The following is a 17,980-nucleotide window of genomic DNA, read 5'->3' on the forward strand; positions in this document are numbered from 1 at the left end:
ACTGTTTTTGCCACGGATAAGCAGTTCTTGGAACCGTTTGAACCTCTCTTGGTGCTTGCCATTCAGTTTGAACTTGAGCACCTGTTTTCGGAATATACATGTTCCATTGTGATTTCCCTTGCTTCTTGACATGTGCATTAAATGGGCTATACATTTGTTGTTTCAACATTTCATGCCAACTTATGAGAGGGAGAGAGGAAGATATTTGGTTGACTGAATAGACTCTTCATGTCTGCAGGTGTGTTGTATCCTTTCCAGACAGTGGTAAACTGTTGTATCATTACCTTGCTAGTGGGCAGGAATATTATCAAGAGGAAGTTAATGGCTCAATATTTAAAGCCATGATATTCCTTATAGTTTGCAAATGAAGCATCTGATTCAATTTAGAAAATAAAAACCATAAGATTGAGCTGAACGTTTCTTTAAAGCTATTATAGACATGATTTGATTTCTTTAATATTAATAATTCAGACGTGGTTTTTGATATACTCTATGAAGGGCAATATGGCAGCATAACACATCTCCCTTTGAAGAGACGCCGAGAGATATTGAATCAGATTTTGCATCCGAATTTGTCACAACAAATATTCTGTACAGCTACAGGTAGCTTACTTTTTTGTTGAAAATCGTGGTATTTCAACATATACTCAAAGTTAGAGAGAAAGTGTAGTATTTTACTTACATTTCACATGATAGTAGAGTCTTATCTATATATGTTGTGAAAATTCTCTAAAATGTTGCCTCGATACTATTTCTAACATTAGAGTTTCACCCACCATGTCAGACTTTTTTGACTATAAATAAAGTATTTTGATGAAAAGAAAGAAAGGTATATTTATTTCTTTTAAGAGACCATAATTGGCCTCCAAGACCAAACAGGAGATTACATCTTTGAGAATAACAACACAACAATATAATTAAAGATAGAGTACTATCTAGTTATCGAAAGACTTAAAGATTTTGAACTTAGATAGACTGTAACATCTGCACCTAAAAATCGCCATGAACTGTTCCAATATTGAGAAATATCTAAAGTGAGGGAAGCACCTTTTGTGCCGGGTGATAATGGTCTTTATTTGTCGATGACAAGGACGACGAGTTCATGGTGTATATGTGTGGCAAATTGCTATTGTTTGATCTTTTGTTAACCCTTTCGATTATCATGGTTGAGACCCTAATTGTGTAGTCCTTGATCAATTTGTCGCATGTGTGTTGGTTCTAAAAAACTTCTTCGTTGTTCTCCTTCAATGATTTGTTATTGTTCTTCAACAACCCCCCTCCCCTCTCTCTCTCTTAGTTCAAGCAAGAAAAGTCTAAGCATTGTTGGTCTTCATATTCCATTACTTTGCGTAGTGGGCCAAATTATTGTTTTAAGAGGTAGTGATATGTACTGCTTATTTCATAAAAAACAGCACACTGACAAACATACGGTTCTTCCAATTCCACCCCAAGGTGGTGTAATTGGGAGATCCATTCCTCCATAAATTTGCGTGCATATACACACATGTATATATGTATGTATTTATGTCTGTGTATCTCAATCTCTAATTGATATGAAGAGGTCTTGAGTTGCCCTATCACACTGCAGATGTTATGGGGCTGAATCATGCTCTTTTATTAACCAATTCAATAATGTCGGTAGAAAGAAAGATATATTAATGTCTTTTAATTTATCTGTCTGTTGGATTTCCAGAGGACTGTGAGTGGACAACAATCCCTGCCAGTTTGGATGAGCTGAAAGAATTCTTTTGGACCATGGTTGAAAAAGGGTCTGCTATTTATGTTATTGACGCATGCATATTGATTTTCACATCTCTTTGATTGTGATGTGGATATAAGAAATGAAATTACTGACAATTATCAGGAATGAGGGTATAGTTGTTAAAGACCTGCATTCCCAATGGGTGCCAGACAATCGGGATGGTCGCTGGTGCAAAATCAAACCTGATTATGTGCTGTATGGAAGTGATCTTGATCTCCTCATAATCGGTAAGTTTTCTTAGTGAAGCCCAACTTCAGCATTTATGATTATGTGAAGAATCATATTTTTGTGACACGAATTTTGCAGGTGGCTATTTTGGTTCTGGATCTCGGGGTGGGAAGGTAACTGAGAGTGACTGTGCATTTGAGAACCACCAGCATTTAGTTCTAATTCTGTTTGCAACCTTGCAATTCTTCATTTTTATTCCCTCATTTGGCTTTTGTAGATAGAGAGTGCAACTTTTCCATATAAAATCTGATGATTTTACTGTGGCAGATTGCATCATACTTGTTGGCATTGGTGGATGATCGAGGGGGTTCTTTTAGGTAACAAATTGTCCTTGTCAAGTGTGACAATGGCACATATATTTCATGTTGTAGTCATATTATTCACCAGTAAGGATACACAAAAAGGACATTGAATTTAATCTACTGCCTAGTTGTAAATTCTGATTGTGGCCTTTAGGTATGATTAAGTAAAAACATGGATTTTTAGTTAAAGACATCAATAACCAAGCATAAATTATCTGGTACAGATTGCTATAAACATATGCATGATTTATTGTCATGAATTATCCATTATGTGCTGTATTATGGTAATATGATACTGGATATGTCTTTCATGCAGATTCACAACAATATGTCGATGTGGGCAAGGTCTGTCAGTGGATGAATCTTCTATTCTGGAAAGCAAGCTCTCTCCTTATATCATGTGCGTTTTGCTGTATTATCTTTTTATGAAGAAAGTTCCCATTTTCACAAGTTCCTTTGTGGGATGGTGATTGCCTTACACCCATATTTTGTGATATATATCCCAACACTGATTCATCATGGTTCTGCAGAAAAAACGAGAAAGGAGGTAAACCACCTGCTACATGTGGCTATATGGTCACAAATAGTCGCTATGAATGTCCTGATGTGTGGATCTCAAGACCTGAGAAGTAATTTTTTTGTCTCGTGTGTTATTCTTTTACTTCTCAACTTTTCAATGTTTAAGAAAAATGAGTTTACAGGTCAGTTGTGTTACAAATTTCATCTGAGAAACGCATTTATCCAACTGGGGTAATTAATCTTCAAACGTTAAATAGTGTGCCTATATCTTATGCTTCGCTCAAGTTTTTTTTGATATTGCCAGACATTCAAAGCAGGATGGACTTTCCGCTTTCCAAGAATCATGAGAGTAAGGTACGACAAGTGTTGGAATGAGGCTCTTCATGTACAAGGTGAGAAAGTCATGTCTTTGAAATATTGTTACAGTAGCACTGCTACATATTGTAAAGGATGAATGATAATCAACATTACGATTGATTGGGTGCATAATATCATGTTTGTCAAGGATGAATGATAATTAACATTACAATTGATTGGGTGCATAATATCATGTGAAACAATGAACATTTGCGTATATACTAGATAAACTAGACAACACGAAAAGCTGAACCATAGCTTTTGGATCTTTGTAATTGTTTCTGAACCATCCTTAAAATATAACATAATTCAGAGTTTGAAGATATAATCCGAGCTGCCAAGCAAACTGGCAATAGCATGCTTGTGTCTCGGAACTTTAACAAGCTGGATTATCCATTACAACCAAAAAGGAAGACACATACAAGAGAACATCATGTTGTGCCTCATTTGCAGAATTTGGATGTGTCACATATTGAACAAATTGATGGGGTTTTCGAGGGTTTGATATTTTGTATCCTTCAGTACAAATGTGGATTTTTTTATTAATTCATAGAATGTATAATAATGATTGTGAAAATAAATATCCTTGACTGCAGCATAAAGATATCTGTGGCAGCGTTAATATTCCAGGAACAGAGAGCTTACAAGCTCAAATTAAACGCTTTGGAGGTAGAACAGTACCAAACTTCATTCATTCTGTGACCCACGTCCTTGCATGTGAACCAAAAGGTACGAAATTTATAATCAAGCTGCACGTGAATGCTTTTGAAATGGGCTTTCAGTGGTTATGTATGACTATAAAATGATTATTCAAGTATTGCTTTTTTAGTTCATACATGGTTGTTAAGTGAAATAAATCGTAATTCTTGCAAAGCTATAGCCAAATGGCTATATCTGATTTAGTGTAGGCCACATGGTGATTTTTGGCACACAGGTAATATAGGTCCTGTTTCTATTCCAAAAAGGCAAGACAGACTATGTTGCAAGGAATTTAACATCAGAGAGATGAGACTAGGGAGAGAGATAGTTGCAAAAGACAGTTATCCTTGGACAAATAAACAGTATGCAAGACAGGGCAACTGATGCCCAAATTAAGAAACTATTATTCCTGGATTATTTTGGGGCTTGATGCAAGCATTTCTGATTCCCACATTTTTCTAATATGAAACCTTGTCTATATTTTAGGCCTCCAATTTCATGTTGCTGTTGACAATGATCGTGATATCATTTCAATTGATTGGATTTCGGAATGTATCAATTCGAAGATGCTTCTGCCGATTTCTCCAAGGTTAATAATCATCAACAAGGAGAAAAAGTAGACAAACAAATATACTGATTGTTTATCCATTTCTGAATGCATTTCCACTATTGGTTTACAGGCATTATCTATTTCAGAGTCGAACTACGAAGGAGAAGCTTAATATGGATATTGATGCATATGGTGATCCTTGGTTTGAAGATGTTGCTAAAGATGATTTGCTGCAGGTTTCTGACTGCTCTTGCAAAATCATTGGTTGGGTCATGACACAACTATGCATGAAATTTCTGTGCTTATCTACAACTTTTCCTAGACCACGTTTCGGAGGAGTATTTGCAAGTTCTAGCTGTTTCTAAATTGATTTGTTTGGCATAAAACTTGGGAAGGTCTATAAAATATTTCCCACTCTAGACCAAGTTTCGGAGGAATATTTGCAAGTTCTAGCTGTTTCTGAATTGATTTGTTTGGCATAGAACTTGGGAAGGTCTATAAAATATTTCCCATCATTTCTCTTGGAATTGAGTATATGGGCAGAGTGGAATGGCTGCCGTTCAGCTGGACAGGCAGGCTTTTGCAGGGGGTTCGCAACTTTGGATTACATATTGACCCTCCGAGCCCTTATCTAGGATGGCAGAGCCAGCATAAGAGGTTTTATTGCTGCTTTGTGGATTTCCGAAAAGCGACTGTGCCAAGTGCTCAGCTTATGCAATGGCTAGAAGCCCTTGGTGTTCCTACAGATATGCAATGGGGAATCTATGCACTCTATGAATCTGTGTCAGGAAAAGTACTGTCTTCCAAAGGAAGGTCAGAGGCGGTGGCTCAATCGGAGTGAAGCAAGGATGCCCACTATTGCCCACTATCTTCCGTCTTTATATAGATGGGCTATCACATTACATAGAGAGATTCGGGGCTTTGGGAGCATGCCTAGCAGGTATAGCTATACAAATATTACTATATGTTGATGATATTATCCTGATTTCTGACTCTCCGGAGGGATTACAAAGACATCTAAATGCCTTGAAACTATTCTGTACGAACAAAGGTTTGTCGATAAACATGGATAAAACTAATGTGATGTTATTTAACATCACTCAAGCACGGGTAATAAGACCAGAACCAGAATTCTTGTTGGGAGAGGAAAACATGGAATACACACCCCTACACATACCTAGGAGTAACATTTACAGGGCCCAAGGTCTCCTTACGGAAGGCTGCTTTTGCCCGACTTTCTTGTGGATATGCAGCCCTTGGTGCTCTCAAAAGACAATGCACACATTTGCATTTCCAAACGCCAGGAACTCAGCTATGGTTATTTGATACACTTGCCACACCAACTCTTCTCTATGGAGTAGAAACATGGGGACCAAGTCTTAACAAGTAAAGTCATTGGAAAGATTTAGTGAGACCTTTAGTGTCAATGATAGCCTGCATGATAACGAGTAAAGCATCGATGCCCTGTGATATAATCTGGGCAGAGATGGGAGCAGCCCCTATAATCACTGAGGCTTTGTTCTAATCAATGACCTGTATCCAACCTCTTTGGGAGCTCCATAAACGAAGGTACCCAAGGTTGACACTTATGTCATCAAGACAACTGACTGAAAATGGGGACATTCATTATTGGTATGCTGAAATGCAGCAACGGTTCGAGTCACATGGCATACGCATAAATGTACTACCCCTGTTCCAATATAGCTTGGACTGTCCCCATCTAAATATGATCAAAGTGGAAAAGAATAGAGTGATCTGAACTGATATTTATTAACTTGGAAAACAAGATAACATGGATCAGCCCCAAAATATCACTTGGTATGAAGATGGCCACTGCAAGATATATTTTTTACACACATCGGAGGATGGATCCATCATCAGACAACCTTATATGGACATACATCTAGATTCTATCCTATGCGTTGTGCAGTGTGATAGGGCAGCTGCGAACTTCTCACATTAGTTAGAAATTGAGGTAGGCAGATATACACTAATATCTCTAGAAGAAAGAATTTGCCAATTGTGTCATCAAGGAATGGAATCTGAAGAACACTATGTTTGTCATTGTAGTGTCTTTTATGAAACAGGAGGGAGATACCATTGCCTCTTTAAAGAAGGCTATGGCCCATTACGCAAGGTAATGGAATATGAGGACCAATGGTGCCTAGGACTTTTCTTGCTAGAACTAAAGAGACATAGGGAAAAGTTGTTGGGGAAGGACAATAGTACAAGCCATAGAAGCTCATCCACAAAGAATAGTCACAATTTTCTTTAGCCCCATCACTCCTACTAACGCTACAAGTCAATAAAGGGATAGACAAATGGGCTTGTGACTAGGATATAACAAAGGGGTTACAATAGATTGGGCAATAACAATTTATCGTGCACATCGGCCCCGGCCCCAGCCCAATGGACCATGACCTCAACACCCTTGTCATCGATAGATAAAGGCCATTAATTCCCGCCATTGCAGGTGCTTCCCTTGCTTCAGTGGCCTCTCCATTCTAGATTGGTCTATGCTAGACATCTTTCAAAGAAAAAAGTTATAACATATCTAACTTCAGAATTTCACATGTGCCGGAAACCAGATTCATTAGTCTCATTTTATCTTGTTTACTTTTCTATTTACTTAGTAATTTTTTTGATTTTATTTTGATTTGTTGTTCTCAAAGATGAGACAACACTTACGATGTAATCTCTTGTTTGGTCTTATAGGCCATTTTGGCCTCTTAAAAGACGTTGATATATCTTTCTTTCTTGTTGACAATCCGTAAAATTGCACACTACTTTCCTGCTTGTATGTTGGAATGGATGGTTAATGTGTTCAAATAGCTGGAATATGAGAAGTTGTGGTAGTTGCCAATGTTATATCTGCTATAGAATGGAATGCACATTGTTGGCATCATCAACAAAAGTGTATATTTTATTTTTGAAAAGGTATTTAAAAACATGGGTGATAAGGGCTTGCCTGTTGCTGTACCACTTGAACTTCAACAATTACCATGGAAGTCTGGAAAGGACCGGTGTTGGAATCTGTTTGAGGGTTGCTGTTTTTACTTTCATAAACCTCTGCACTCCAAGTAAGTGTCGCTTCTGTCAACTCATCTTATCAAATGCCAATGTGTTGCAATATAAATGATATAGTGAAAACACTTGTTATTACTAAATGTTCGACAGGAATCAGGATTCTCTGTTTCTCTCTATGATGACACTAAGAAGGCTTCAACTAGAGATTGAAATGCTGGGAGCATCAGTATCATGTGAAGTTACTGGCAATATAACACACGCAATCATTTATATGCCTTCAGAGTCATCGACAGTAATCATCAGAAGAATAGAACAAAGGTATGCTCCAGAAGGCTAGGTTTTAACTGAGAAAAGGTCAGCCAATTGTCCTATTTTTGGGAGGTTATTTTTAGTCCATCATCTAAGCAATGAACTGTCTTGGCAGTTTCAAGCAGTCTGAGAAAGAAATTTTACAAGCAACACAAGTCAGCATTATAAGTCATCAATGGCTAGAAGAATGTGTGAGAAAAAAGGAGAGGATTTGCATCATTCCATACGAACTGAGGTGGATTGCAGGCTGTATGAGTATTCTTTTGTTTTCATATTCATAGTCCTTGTATAATCATAAATGACTGGTATTTACATTTTTCATTCAGTAAAGGAGGTCATCTTTTTGTGAAGAAGACAGGGGATATGCAAAAAGCACCATCTGATTTCAATTTTCTTCAACGAAGTGGTTTAGAAATAATTAATGGTAGTCATGAAAGTAACGGAACAAATTTAGTTCCCAAACAGTTAAATAACTTATCTTGCAGTGAAGTACCTGTTAAAGATTCTCCAATCAGTACATGTTCAAGCAAAGTTATTCAAGGAGTACCAAATCATATTCGTAATTCCTGTAACCATGTGCCATTTGAATTTAATAAAGAGGAGAATCCATCTTCATCCTGTAGGGATCGAAGAAAAGGGAGGAATCTATGTACCCTCTCTAGGGATGATCAAAGGAAAGGGAGGAATCCATCTTCACCTTCTGGAGGTAATAGAAGAAAAGAGGAAAATCCCTTTCTGCTCTCTAGAGACGATAAAAAAGAACAGGGTTATCCATTCTCATCCTCCAGAGATGATCAAAGAAGGAAAAAACTATGCACAAGCCAGTGGAGGAAGTCCCCCAAATGCCGTATTTGGGGTGAAACCATGAATGAAACAAGTACAAGTAAAACAGATGGTGAAACCATGAAGGAAACAAGAATAAAAAGTAATACGGAAGAAGTAAAGACCAATACGAATAAGAAAAATTCTTTAGAAGAAATTGAAAGGGGTGATAATGAAGCATCTGGTACTGCATCGACTGCAAGTTGTGGACTGCAAATTAATTATGCCACGCTCACACAATCACAAGCAGTATGGGAATCAGAGAGTCTTCAAGGTATTGCCCAAGTATATCTTGGATACTTACGTCCCAAGAGCTCCTTTGGGTGATTTATTATTGGATAGTTGAGAGAATCAGTACGACATGAATTTCGGGACAGATAAACTGCAAAAGGTTAGTTTTTAGCATTTACTTTGCTTGCTTTGCACTCTAGCCCACCATTCATTATAATCACGAGGCTAAATCTAACTCTTGCTTTGTTTTAATGTATCCTAAAATTATTACTGGTGATGAGTTTCTATTACTAACAAATTATCATTTCTTCCATGAATGAAATTCATTGACATCTCTGTCTAAACATTGTTTGTGGAAATGCAGTTGTCTTACAAACGTTTGTCTTCTTTTCCTGGCCCTAAAATGCATTTGAGGATCTCCTTCCTACATCTTTGATGCAAATATATGAGCTGTCCGTATCAATTCTTTGTGGTGTACAAAAATGAAGTATGACACTTTTTTATGAAACAAAATCCCAAGTGTATAGTTTTAATTCGTTGCTTATTCTCTTGCCTGTTTAAATTTGGGAAATGATGAATGCAGGTGCATATGTAATAAGAATGTATTTTAGTTGATGCGGAACAAGTAGAGGATGCCAGTACTAAATAAAGAAGGAATGTTAACTTCACATGAACGGGTTCACGTTCAGAAGAGTAAAATATATCCCAACGAATCAAGATGGACTCGTGTTTGAACCCATTACCTCGAGGTATTGTGGCTTGCCATCTTAGGCAGCATATATACAGATATCATCTTTTATGGATCTGCACGCATAACACCCCCCCTTCTGCATATTGTTTCAATCTGTAAACCACATCAACCCTTCCTTGATTTACCTCTGCAGCAACAAAAAGATATTGTTAAGCTTGCAACAATAAAAAGGTCAGGTTGATACCAACATAAATTTGAAACAAGCCTAAACATATTTAATTCAGAATGTGGATGGAGGCTTCTCCCATTTGCTTTATCGTTTCTTTTTTGCTAATATTGTAGCTTTCTTTTGGCACTTTCTCGTATTTTCTTTTTGGGTTTAATCAAATATAGTAACCCTTGTTTTTGGTGTTGCTTTCTCCATCTTCTCTAGTTTCTCTACCTTCTCTATGTTCTCCTCTTTCTTTGCTTCAGCCTTCTCCCCTCTACTATGACATTCTTTCAAACGGATACCAGTTATGTTCCCGTGGAACCTTCGTCTCATTTTGCTCTTGCTTTTAAAAAAACCCTTAATTGTTTCATTCATTTGGCCAAAATATGAATAAATTATGTGCGTAGATGGTGGCCATTGTTGGGTTTTGTTGTTGAATAGTTGTAACTTTTGGTTAAGCTGCTTTTGGTCTAGGGTACTTCCTCCAGTCATAACTTTTGTTGTGAATATGGTCTGTGTATAGCTTGTTTACCGTATTTGACTTATATATGTGATAGTCAAAGAGGGGCTAGAAAAGAAGTGACGAAGACGAAAATAATGCAGTGAAGGACAGGGAAGATAACTCAAATAGATACAAGTTATTCTCTTCAAATTCTTAGCGGAAATGCACAAAATCTTTGAGCCACTCTAGAAGAGTTTTGTCATTGAATGGACTTACATACAATTATAATATGGAATCACATTTGTTTGTAAGGACAATTGTGTCTCCTCTGTTCTTTCTTGATTGAATGGATACTTTGGGTTCCAATGTCTGTTTCTTGATGTAATCTTTGTCATGGGTAAATCGACTTTGTATTAAAGTTACTTTTCAATTGGTTCTTACCTTCTCCAATGTACCTTTTGCTGCTTTTAGAGCATCTTTAGCTTAACCATATAGTAGATGACACGTTTGCTCAGTGCTCTCTTTCATTTTGAGCTAATTTGGGCATACATTCGCGGCATACATTCGCTTTGATGTGTAACCTTAACCTCTCCACATGATACTTGATTGGGGTAATTGCTTCTAACTATATCATTTGGAGTAGCATGAATATTGGTTTTGGATGTTGATATGTTGAATGCATGTTATTGAGTTTAGGATCCCAATTTGGCTAGTTTTCTTATCAATTTTAAGGATTTTATATAGGATCTTGTAAATGAACATAACATATTTCGTTGGCCCTTGATCAAGTGTCCTTGGTGTGCGCCAAGGTCTAGCAATCATTTGAATTGTCAAATGATTTGCTTGTATGTTGTGTTGTCTTTGGATGCATTTAGTTCCACCCACTTTGTAGGACAATATGCAGCTACTAGAACACACCTATTTCTAGTGATAGATTGAATCGTACTACAAACTGCAGGTCTCATTTTGGAAATGGTTCTAATTGCAATATTGATTGGTGACGCAATCCTTTTAGCATTTGTTGCATCCCTTGGTGTGGAAATGTACATGTTTTTGTATTGTTGGGTAATGTAGTTTGCTCGTTAACTTGTACCATATTTTGCATAGTATATTTTGGAAATGCCTTCTTTGCTTCACTTACAACACATTGTTTCTCATGTTCTAAAATTTTATGCTAGAGTCTTCTTCACATTGTCGTAAAGTTACACACGTGTGTGTGAAAGTAGAGCGGATCTACTAGGGATTTGAACTAGAGAGAATGGAGTGGCGAGTCTTTGTGGGTACAATGCTTGAGGATGTTAGTTTCCCAAAGAACTAGATTTATTATTCTAGAACTCCAATAGAATGTGAGAGTCCAACCCCCTTGCTAGCACAAGTAGCAGTCCATGTAGTGGGAAAGAATGGAAACTACCTTATGTCACTATGATGCGCTCAAAAATATCGAAATGGAGAACGATCGAATCCATAAGAAATAAAAAACCCAATGAAAGAAAAACCTAAGGAACCCATTGATTTTAAGAAAAACTCCATCAAAGTTTCACGACGTTGGGTGTGACATCCCTATATTCATCTTGATTGGCATTGCTGATATTAAATTAGCCGCCTCTTGCTTGCTCACGCTACCCCATACATTAGATTGCCTTTTCCAACCAAAGAGAAATATAGTTAGTGATATAGAGTTGTACATCCAACGGGATAGGCAAAAACAATCTCAAAAGGAGCAATTAAAGAGTCAATAGAACTTTTTTTATTGAAAGAAAAGTAACTAGCTTCTTTTTTTTTTGCGTGAGGGAACAAGGAGCGTGGAGATTTCCAGCTCTCCAACCACTAAGAGCTTACGTACACATTGTGACATGGGTAATAAGATGTCCGATGACAAGCTTATGAGTCGGTACATCAATGGGCGATGACCCAACTTTGAAAAATTTCCTCATGGCAAAAATGTGTTGATCATTCACCGAAACATGCTTAGTGGTGATGAAGTTTGAAGATTCCATGATGGGCTCCAATCCGAGTCCCAACTAACAAATGTGACAATGTCCCCAAACCTACACAACAAACGGCCCCAAGACATGCTCGAGTGGAACAAATTCACGCTTAGGCAACAAGAGAAAACATTCGTTGTCCAACATGTCAAGGATATCATACGAGACATGAATGCCCACTCTTACATTAAAGGCGTCCCCACTATTGCACATGGTGTGAGGCCTTTGTGATGCACTCATAAGAAAATTGCTAGCAAGCACTCACGAGGAGGTTCGGACAAGAACCTATGATTAAATATCCAAGATCACCACTAAGACCAAATCCTCCAACCCTACCCACTATCCTATCAAAACAACCACCACTCCCTCAAATTGGAACGTGACTAGCGGAGCTCGAACATGATAGAGATGAACGAGCCTAGGTTGGGGGCGTGAGGCCCCATTCGCTATTATGAGAGTAAATACCAATACAATGATTGTGAGATTGATGAAGAAGTCCTATGTCACTTCATCGATTTCAAAGGTGACCAAATCCCGGACTATCCTAAGAAGCTAGCAATGAGGACCCCCAATGGGACACATAGGAGGCCCAAGATGATCTGGATTTAAACGCTTCAATTGCTAAGGTCTAGATATGGTCAATGAGTGTTGGACGAAGTATGAATATTCGATTGCATGACACAACAACCAAGGTACACCCAACAAGGCGCCCATGTACCTACATGACCATTAAATACCTTTGCCCAACAAACACAAGAGCTTATCACCTACCTCCAACGAGAAACCTTGTGCCCCCAATGTGGACAAGAACACTTAGTACCTAGTTCCACTGGGAAAAAGTCTAGATATGGTCAATGAGTGTTGGACGAAGTATGAATATTCGATTGCATGACACAACAACCAAGGTACACCCAACAAGGCGCCCATGTACCTACATGACCATTAAATACCTTTGCCCAACAAACACAAGAGCTTATCACCTACCTCCAACGAGAAACCTTGTGCCCCCAATGTGGACAAGAACACTTAGTACCTAGTTCCACTGGGAAAAAGTCTAGATATGGTCAATGAGTGCTGGACGAAGTATGAATATTCGACTGCATGACACAACAACCAAGGTACACCCAACAAGGCGCCCATGTACCTACATGACCATTAAATACCTTTGCCCAACAAACACAAGAGCTTATCACCTACCTCCAACGAGAAACCTTGTGCCCCCAATGTGGACAAGAACACTTAGTGCCTGGTTCCACCGGGAAAAAGAAGAGAATTGGCACAAATCTATTTTCAGTCCTCCCATCAACAATAGGAACCAATGTGATCCCACACACCCAAAGGATTACTCACAACCTCAAATATCAAGAGAATGGGACACAAACTGTCCATTGTAGGAAGAGGAAACAAAAAAAGAGCAAATCGACCAAACCTTCACAATGAACCTTCCTTCCTAGCAACTTTGACGATGACAACGCGACAGAGGTACCTATTAAGAACTCGACAATAGGATTACCTGCACATCTTGCCACTTAGCCTAACCCCATAAAAAAAAAGCAAAGGGTAAAGGAGTACATTAAATTATTCGTTCATGAAGAGGAGCACATACCACCCAACCTATTGACCTTGTACTTTGGCCAACTCAGGTCAATATTCCTCCCCACCAAAATGAGGTATCCATTGAATGACATAGCCCTGCTACTACAACGAACCCCTCCCCTACGTCTAGCAACAAAGAAGTCAAGGTGATGTTATTGCAACAAATATTAGCAATCAAGGTTCAACTCACAATACACGAGGTGTATGCTCAATAGGTGCCCTTACAATCAAATCGACTTTAAATCGTATTCTATCTAAAAAGCTGACGCTTGAAGAATTATTAAAACTCAACCCTCAACCTTGGCATGACATTCTCCAAAGACTAAATGGTAAACTCTCTGTCAAGCATTGGGAACCCATCCTCTCAAACCCGCTCAATACAGACGTCATTAAACAACAAGAGGACAATCTCTAAATCAACACAATTTGGAGCGCATTTCGAGATTGAGGACGCAAGTTTCGCTACATGACATGTTCACACTAAGGATACAAAGGGGAAGGAGTTAGCCTTTTATGCCAACAAACTCCTCCGTAAAAGGGCTATTCTTTCCTATGTATAGAAATAATTTGGATCTGGTAAACCAAAATTGGAATTGGCGCAATTTGCGGGCTTAGTTGGTAGAGCACGCCCTTGATAATTGTGAAGTATACATGCTGTTGGGAAAACAGGTCCCTCTCGATGGGAAGAAGAGAATGAACCAAATCGAAGAAACATGGGTTATTTGAAATTGAAAATCGATTATATAACCGATTTGGGAAAATTTATTTATAAATAGTCTAAATGTGCCCCATGTGGGCCATATCTGTAAATAGCCAAAAAGTTGTATAAGTATAAATACAACTAGGGCGAACTCTATGTTTGTGTAGTTATGTATCATTATTAGTTATTACATAGTTAGAGAAGGTTGTTGCCTCTGTAACCGTGAGAGAGTGAGAGTTAGTGAGTAACTCTACGGCCGTTAGTCTGATGAAGGAGAGCTTAATGTTGTTGCCTTGGAGCTTCTCATGTTACTCCTCCTATCATAGTGATTTGGTTGGAGTTTGTGGACTCCACATGGTTTTTCCCTTTCGGGTTTTCCACGTAAATATCTGTGTCTTTGTATCTATTTCGTTTTGTGTGTGTCTGTGCACATTTATCTCTGTCTTTGCACCCGAATACGTATAAGAGCAACCGATAGTGGCCGATCACGATCCCAACACATACAAGGATGTCAGCATTCGGTCGAATTTGCAAAGGTAAAGTTGAGCTCTAGCTTTATTCGGCTAGTTATCAAATTGCATGTCATCCGAATCAGCTTGTTCATTCGAATTGGCTCATGTCCGGTTCGGACTCTCGGCCTTTGGTCGATCGTTTCCTTCTTGCTTGTGCTAGCTCCTATGCTCCTCGCTGGATCCTCGATCTATCTTCATGTTCGTTTGCCTCTCGATTGTTTGCTCTCCAGTCGGTATCCTCGCTCAATGCTGAATCTTTAGCCTCTTGGCATTCTGATTCTTTTGACTTTGCCTTTTTGGCTCGTCCACTCGGGCCGATCTTCGACTTTCCTTCTGCTGCTATTTGTTCAACTCTCTTCTGCTCAGTCACTTGTCGTAGTCCCACCATTGACCTCAGTGCTCTAAAGCGTTGTTCTAGGAGTGGCTTTGTTAGGCAATCGACGATGTTCACCTCGATGTTGATCCTGCGGACTTCGAGTTTCTTCTTTGTTACGAGCTCCGGGATATGACGAAACCGTACCTCAATGTGTTTCTTCTTCACATGATAGACTGGAGTTCAAATGAGGTGTATTGCCCTATGAGAGTCATATAGATGGTTGGTGCTAGATGGTCAATTCGTCTTGTCGTCGAGAAGTCGACTGATAGTTGCTGCAGCCAAATGGCTTCCTTCGTTGCCTTCGATGTCACTATGTACTCAGCCTTTGTGGTAGACAAGGACGTGCAATCTTGAAGCTTCGACCTCCATGATATGGTGCCGCTCTCATAGGTGAAAATATAGCCTAATGCTTACTTCCGATTGTCCGATTTTCGGCATAGTCGGAGTCGGTATAACCTTTGACTTTGGTCGTATTTGCCGGTCTGAAAGTTAGTATACATCTTCGGTTCCTCTTAGATATGCAAGGTCGGGTCGGAGCACCACCCTTGTGTACATGACACTTCCTACGTCCGATGTGTAGGGTATTTTCCATTGATGTGTAGTGTATTTTCCATTGAACTCTCTCCTTATCCGTCAAAGGAAGGTCTTTTTCTGATAGTTGGATCGATGTTAGAAGTGGCGTTGGTCTAGATTTGAATTCTCCATATTTAAGCATCTTTGCACCTTTCAGATGTAGTCAGATTGGGAGAGACAAAGAGTCTTTTGATTTTGATTTTGATTTCGCTCGATCATCATGCCCAGTATGTGCCGAGCTTGTCCGAGTTCCTTCATCGCAAATTTCTCATGAAGGCTCTTTTAGCTTTCCGATCTCTACTCGATTGCTCCCTGCAATGAGCATCTCATCGACGTATAGGATCAAATAGATCCGGAACTCATAGGCTAATTGCCAAATATACATGCATGAGTCGGAGTTGGACCAGTGGTAACCAATTTGCCTGATGTAGTAGTCAAACTTTTGGTACCACATCCTCGGCGCTTGTTTTAAGCCATAACGGCTTTTCTTTAGTTGACATACGAGATGACCTTCCTCCCCCGTTGCCGTGAAGCTTGCCAGTTGAGACATATAGATGTCTTCTTCCAAGTCTCCGTGTAGGAATGTCGTCTTGATGTCTAGTTGCTCGAGCTCTAGGTCTCAGTCGCCACGACCCCAAGTAGAAGGCGGAGGGTGGTCATCTTGACTACTGGTGAGAATATCTCGTCGTAGTCAATCCCATGTTCTTGTTTGAATCCTTTCCCGACGAGCCAAGCTTTATATTTGGGCTTCTCTGAATCGGATACACGTTTGTATCGGAAGACTCATTTGCAGGGCAACGGCTTCCTTCCAACTGGTAGTTCGAGCTCCCATGTTTGATTTTGATGAATCAAGTCCATCTCGGATTTCATGGCTTGTAGCCATGTGTCGGCGTCTGACACAGCTATAAATTCTTTGTAAGAGCTTGGTTCACTTGTGTCTGTGTATTTCATATAGTCAAGGTTCGGTTGGTAAAACTCTGTCAGCCTTTGGACTCGTTTGGATCACCTGAGCGCCGATTTTGGTTCAATTTCTTCAATTGGCTCGGTCGGCCGATCGGTATTACTTGAACCATCTTCATGAGTCTTGTTGGATGACCTACCTCTACAATAGGATTTCGGTGATGTCCAGTCATCCTCCCCTTTTTTGGGAGTGATTGGTAGAGTGGTAGGTGTCTTGTTCGGTACCTTGGCTTGTTTGGATTATTTGGTTATGGCGACTCTGTCGTTTTCGTCTCATGTCAATCTCGTAGTCGAATCAATTTCGACTATGGACTTCTTGCCGATTTGCAGTCGGCAAGGGTATCGGTGGCTTGATTTTGACTATTTGTCGAATCTCCAATTCGGCCCGGTAGGTCCGTCCTTCTATCCATCTCTATCGATTTCGAAGGAGAACTTTTTGCTGATTTTTTACTGTATCGAGTTGGAGAGTATTGAGTCTTCATTGAAGACTACATCGCTGGTCTAAATCAATCTCTGGTTCTCTGGATCCCATAGCCGATAGTCGAATTCCCCATTGGTTCCATAGCCAAGAAATATACAATTCAGTGCATGGGGTGCCAACTTGGTCCTTTTGTCCCCGGGGATGAATGCATAGGCTTCACATCCGAATATACGGAGCCTATCATAGGTCGGTTGTTTGTCTGACCATAGTGTATATGGCATCTTGAGCCTTATTGCTCTCGAAGACGACAAATTGATCGAGTATATTACCACAAGTAGTGCCTCGGCCCAAAATTCCATCTTCAGTCAGGAGTGTTGGACCATTGCTGTCACTTTCTCTTGGATCGTCCGGTTGATCCGTTCTGCCATGCCATTCTGCAAGGGTGTGTATGGAATGGTCTTTTGGTGTTGGATACCTTTTTCAGATAGGTATTGTTTGAAGTCTTGGGAGGTGTATTCCCCTTTGTTGTCGGATCGGAGTGTCTTCACTCTGTATTCATACCGGTTCTCCATTTCGGTTATCCATTGAGTAAAGACCTCAAGTGCTTCATCTTTCAACCTAATCGAGTAGGCCCAAACCTTCCACATACATTCATCAATGAACGTGATGAAGTACAAGAGCCTCTTAGTGATCATTCAAGCATAGGC

General features: G+C 39.4%; 1 protein-coding gene across 4 annotated transcripts; it reads left to right on the forward strand.

Annotated features, from left to right (window-relative positions):
• The first annotated feature begins 263 nt into the window (after positions 1–263).
• LOC147860237 (DNA ligase 4-like) lies at positions 264–9,804 on the forward strand. 4 transcript variants are annotated; one of them, XM_087324515.1, is made up of 20 exons: positions 264–603; positions 1,694–1,769; positions 1,865–1,989; positions 2,069–2,103; positions 2,258–2,307; positions 2,609–2,692; positions 2,823–2,921; positions 2,994–3,042; positions 3,116–3,203; positions 3,482–3,679; positions 3,772–3,897; positions 4,354–4,456; positions 4,548–4,653; positions 7,355–7,497; positions 7,595–7,762; positions 7,869–7,988; positions 8,080–8,966; positions 9,171–9,293; positions 9,390–9,728; positions 9,762–9,804. In XM_087324515.1, the coding sequence occupies exons 2-17, from the start codon at positions 1,756–1,758 to the stop codon at positions 8,900–8,902; spliced, it is 2,331 nt and encodes a 776-aa protein (XP_087180641.1). In that variant the 5' UTR covers positions 264–603; positions 1,694–1,755; the 3' UTR covers positions 8,903–8,966; positions 9,171–9,293; positions 9,390–9,728; positions 9,762–9,804. The 4 variants fall into 4 exon arrangements, with proteins under 4 accessions (XP_087180641.1, XP_087180643.1, XP_087180644.1 ...); XM_087324517.1 differs by lacking the exons at positions 9,171–9,293; positions 9,390–9,728; positions 9,762–9,804 and having other exon boundaries at positions 8,085–8,272; XM_087324518.1 differs by lacking the exons at positions 9,171–9,293; positions 9,390–9,728; positions 9,762–9,804 and having other exon boundaries at positions 7,879–7,988; positions 8,080–8,217.
• The last annotated feature ends 8,176 nt before the right edge of the window (positions 9,805–17,980 follow it).

Source organism: Azolla caroliniana, unplaced genomic scaffold (genome assembly GCF_043228905.1).
Source record: "Azolla caroliniana isolate FFs.n. ecotype wild unplaced genomic scaffold, voAzoCaro1.0.p SCAF_9, whole genome shotgun sequence".
Classification (NCBI taxonomy): domain Eukaryota; kingdom Viridiplantae; phylum Streptophyta; class Polypodiopsida; order Salviniales; family Salviniaceae; genus Azolla; species Azolla caroliniana.